The 5,050-nt window shown below is 44.7% G+C and overlaps 1 protein-coding gene across 1 annotated transcript; it reads right to left on the reverse strand.

The window, feature by feature from the left end:
• Positions 1-211: 211 nt before the first annotated feature.
• LOC102444880 (olfactory receptor 5AP2-like) lies at positions 212-1,189 on the reverse strand. Its single transcript, XM_075912164.1, has one exon. It carries the CDS (start codon positions 1,187-1,189, stop codon positions 212-214), a length of 978 nt encoding a protein of 325 aa, XP_075768279.1.
• Positions 1,190-5,050: the final 3,861 nt, after the last annotated feature.

The following is a 5,050-nucleotide window of genomic DNA, read 5'->3' on the forward strand; positions in this document are numbered from 1 at the left end:
CTCATTGGTCGCAGGAAGTTCTACCACTTGAATAAATGAGATATGAAGCCCCTGGACTCATATCCTTTGTAACCTCATGGTTGGTGTGTGTACCTTCCTCCAAAGACCTTTTCTTGCCCCTATGCTCAAGTGCACAATAAAAGATCACCCTGTTCTTGTTAATTCTATGGGTCATGTCTCAGAAACAATGTCAGTCAACCTTTATGTTACACTAAAATTTGTCCTTTCCAATCCTAAACCTGTCTCTGACAGCAAGCAGCTTATGAGTTGCTTTTGTCAGGGAGTTGTTGACCTCCTTGTTTCTCAGGCAGTAGATGACTGGGTTGATCATAGGATTCAGGACTGTGTAGAAGATTGAGAGAATTTTGTGTAGGACCTTGGACGTGCTGGCTGTTGGAACTACGTAGGTCGTAATTGTGATCCCGTAATAAAGTGTCACCACAATGAGGTGGGAGGAGCAGGTGGAAAAGGCCTTTTGCCTCCCGGTGGCAGATGGGATCCTCAGAATAGCGGCGATGATACAAACGTAGGACCCCAGGGTCAGTAGACAGGGCAGAACTGTACCTAAGGCAGCAAGAATAAACAGCAGCAACTGAACAGTCTGGGTGTCGCTACAGGACAGCTTTAGCAGGGGTGCCACATCACAAAAAAAATGGTCAATTTCTTTGAAATCACAGAAAGTTAATTGGTACAAGACTGTGATTCCTATGGTGCAGGATGGCATGTTGCTTATCCAGGACCCTGTCACCAGCTGGCAACAGACCCGGCCATTCATCAAAGCAGCGTAGCGGAGGGGTTGGCAGATCGCTAGATACCGATCGTACGACATGGCCGTGAGCAGCAGATTTTCTGTAGCTGATATCAAGCCAAAGAAATACAATTGCATCAGGCAGCCCTTCAAAGAGATGGTTCTGTTCCCAGTCTGGAGACTGGCCAGCAGCCTGGGCAGGATGGTGGAGCTATAGAGGGTCTCCACAATAGACAAGTTCCCCAGGAAGAAGTACATGGGGGTGTGCAGGTGCCGATCAGCCACCACGAGCCCAACAATGAGGAGGTTTCCAGCCACAGTCACCATGTAGAAGAGTAGAAACAGCAGGAAGAGGAGGGGCTGCAGTTCAGGGCCATCCCCAAACCCCAAGAGGATGAATTCCATGATGGGAGTTTGGTTTCTTCCTTCCACCTTCTCCATAATCTCTATGTAGAAAAAGAAAACCATGGAATGCTGATAAAATAAATGCAGTTAGGTTGTGGTGTTGGTGACACCATCTGAGACTTGCAGCAGGTTGGTTTCTACCCCTGCATCTTGTCAGACAGTGTCAAATTTCAAAATAAGCTCCTTTGATTTAGAGGCAGAATAAGCTACGCAATTTGCATAGCCCAAATTGTGTAGCTTATTCCGACAGAAGGGTGCTGTCTAGATGGACTCTTGGGGTATGTCTAGACTGTATCCCTCTGTTGGCAGAGGGATGCAGATGAGGCAGGTCGACATTGCAAATGAAGCGGGGATTTAAATATCCCGTGTTTAATTTGCATAAAATGGCTGCCATTTTTGCTGACTCAGCACTTTGTCGGCAAAAAGCGGCTATCTAGAGGGGGATCTGTTGAGAAAGATCCTGTAAATCCCCTGCAGGAGGCCTAAGGGAAAAACGCTTTCTTTTTCGACAGATCCCCCGCTAGACTGTCTCTTTTTGCCAGAAAAGTGCTGAGTCGGCAAAAATGGTGGCCATTTTTATGCAAATTAATGCGGGATATTTAAATCCCCACTTCATTTGAAATGTCTACCTGCTCAATCTGCATCCCTCTGCCGACAGAGGGATGCAGTCTAGACACACCCCTGGGTACACAATTGGCTACGTCTAGACTGGCATGATTTTCCGCAAATGTTTTTAATGGAAACATTTTTCCGTTAAAAGCATTTGTGGAAAGGAGCGTCTAGATTGGCACGGATGCTTTTCCGCAAATGCACTTTTTGCGGAAAAGCGTCCGTGCCAATATCGACGCGGTTTTGCGCAAGAAAGCCCCGATCGCCATTTTCGCCATTGGGGCTTTTTTGTGCAAAACAATACCACATTGTCTACACTGGCCCTCTTGCGCAAAAGCATTTGTGCAAGAGGGCTTTTGCCCGAACGGGAGCAGCATAGTTTTTCTGCAAGAACACTGACAATCCTCCATGAGATCATCAGTGTTCTTGTGGAAATTCAAGTGGTCCGTGTAGACAGCTGGCAAGTTTTTCCGCAAAAGCAGCTGCTTTTGCGGAAAAACTTGCCAGTCTAGATACAGCCAATTATGTGTTGCATCAGTTTCATGTGGATTTACACGAGTGGAACTGAGCAGGGGCTCCAATCCCATAGAAAGAAATGTAAACAAAATTCAAATGAAAACCCGTCCAGAGAGAAATGAGAGAATCATTTTAATCCACAAGGAGAACTTGCCAGGAGAAAAATGAGAAAAAGATGGAGAAGAAAATGAGAGTGATATAGACAGAACGAGATCAAAATTCAGTGAGAGAGGGAGAAGAAGAGAAATTTGGTATTTTCCAAATATCCCGAGCAATAAACTACAAATAAGCATCTCTCTGTGAAAGTAAATGTCTCCCAGCCAATAACTATGAAATCTCTTCTTTGCTTTTTTCCTACACACATCAGGGCAAATCCTACCATCTGATGCTTTCCTTCACTGTCTTACGATGCGCTCATGAGGAGTGGTGGTGGTACAGTGACCTTAGGGCAGCTTTGAAGTAGGGCAGAAAAATGGAAGTCCAGTGGTTCCCACACACATAGACAGAAGAGACACAACTTTGGGTTCCAAAGGGTTTGCAAGTGTGGGGGAAATCTCGCTCCCCTGGGGTACAGAGGCCCCAGAAAGGTCCAAGGCTGGAGGTCAAAGCAGTGAGGCAGGAGAGAAACCTAGAAGGAAAACTTTATTATGCATGCGTGCAGGCTGACCACTACCAGAGTTAGCAGCCAGCCCTGAGAGACAGTTTCAGGGATTCTTTATACAGTATGTTCAGACAGTAGTTGTTGATTGTTTTTCTTTAACATATCAAAGTCTCAGCAGAAGTACTCTGAGATGTTTCTGTTCACACCAGGGCTGTGTCTAGACTGCAGGCTTCTTTCGAAAGAGCCTCTTTCGAAAGCATCTTTCGAAAGAGCCTCTTTTGAAAGATCGCGTCTAGACTGCAGGCGGATCTTTCGATAGAGGAAATCCGCTTTTTCGAAAGAGAGCACCCAGCGAGTCTGGATGCTCTCTTTCGAAGACGGCCTCTTTACATTGTAGAATGCCTTCCTTCGAAAGAGGAACTTTCGAAAGAAGGCGTTCTTCCTCGTGAAACGAGGTTTACCGCCATCGAAAGAAAAGCCGCGTTCTTTCGAAATAATTTCGAAAGAACGCGGCTTGAGTCTGGACGCAGGGGAAGTTCTTTCGAAAAAAGGCTACTTTTTTCGAAAGAACCCCTGAGTGTGGACACGGCCCAGGAGTGCTAGAAGTAAGTTTTACAGAACAAAGGCACATGAGAGAGTTTACATGACAAATTGTGACAGACTAGGAGTCTTCATGAACTTGAGATAGGAGGCATTGTAAGGGTCTTGATTAGAGTTAATTTGATTTCTCTGTTACAGGGAGAGAGGCCTGGAAAACTTTTAACCCTTACAGCAGTTTTCTTTAGAGAGTTTTGATTTCCTGCACAGTCCCCCCTTTAGACACAATTGGAGTTTATTTGATTTTTCTCCCACACAAGCAATAAAACTCATGTGGTGAAAAATAAAAAAAACAAAGAGTCCAATGAACTAGCTATATTCATGGAGGGGTTACGGTGGGGGAGGTCTAGTATGAATATTAGGAAAAACAATTTCCCTAGGATGGTGGGGAAGCACTTGGATGGCTCCCCTAGGGAGGGAGTAGAATCTCCAGCCCTAGAAGTCTCAGCTTGACCAAGCCCTGGTTGATATGATTGAGTTGGGGTTGGTCCTGCTTTGGACTGGGAGCTGGACTCGATGACTCTGCCAGCCTGGGATTCTATGAATTCTATGATTCTATGAGTGGTCAATCAATGGCAGGATGGGCAGGGATCTGTTTGCCAGTAGTTGGAAACGCGTCCCATGAAATGGGTAATTTGGTAATTACCCGTTTGGTTAATGCTTTCTGAAGCACCTGGCATTGACCACTGTTGGAAGAATGGATTTTCGAGAGTCTGGAAGTTCGATGAGAGCTATTATGGCTGCGCTTAATGTCCTAAATCGTAGAGTTATTCATTGCTCTTACCTAGGTAGCTTGTGATATAACCAATACTTTTTTATTCATTCCCTTCCTCCCCCGAACAATTCAGTGCTCTTTGAGAGCATGTCCACACGGCAAGGCAAAAGTCAAATTAAGCTGTGCGACTTCAGCTATGTCAATTGCGTAGCTGAAGTCAAAAGATCTTAATTTGGCGTTTGGTGCTGTCTACATAGCAGGAAGTCGAAGGAAGAACGCTCTTCCTCCGACTTCCCTTACTCCCCCGTTCAATGAAGGAGTAAGAAGTCCTCCAGTTAGAAAAATAATAGAAAAATTATTTTGAGTTATTTTCGATTATTTGAGCAGTCCTACGGTGCTAATCCATCGGAGGATCAGAGATTTCTGCTGAGATCATGTCAGGGTACGTCTACACAGCAGCATGATTTCGGAATAACATAGTGCACGTCTACACAACAAGCTGTTATTTGGAAATAATTTTGAGCTGGAGGACTTATGTTATTCCTACATAACGCTGCTGTGTAGATGTACCCTGACATGGAGGATGCTCGAGGAGGAATTTTTCGTTTGTAAATCAGATGATTTCGTTTCTTTACTGTGTTGCTTTAACTTTTACACTGGTGATCAATGGATCAGCTGCATCCCACCTCAAATCTTTTCTTTAGATTTTCGGAGATAGGACTATAGTCATTCCGCTATACTTTCTATTGTCTCCTACGACTGGTCATCTTCAATTGCCTCAGTAAACTGAGCTTTGGGGCTAAATGCTAAAGCACTTCTAGGTGCATTTTGTTCATTTCCCATTCATATTAATTAATAT

Source organism: Pelodiscus sinensis, chromosome 30, assembly GCF_049634645.1.
Source record: "Pelodiscus sinensis isolate JC-2024 chromosome 30, ASM4963464v1, whole genome shotgun sequence".
Lineage (NCBI taxonomy): Eukaryota > Metazoa > Chordata > Testudines > Trionychidae > Pelodiscus > Pelodiscus sinensis.

What these genes read in the sequence shown, in the direction of transcription:
- LOC102444880 (XM_075912164.1), bottom strand. Translation starts at nt 1,189, where the DNA reads ATGGAGAAGGTGGAAGGAAGAAACCAAACTCCCATCATGGAATTCATC.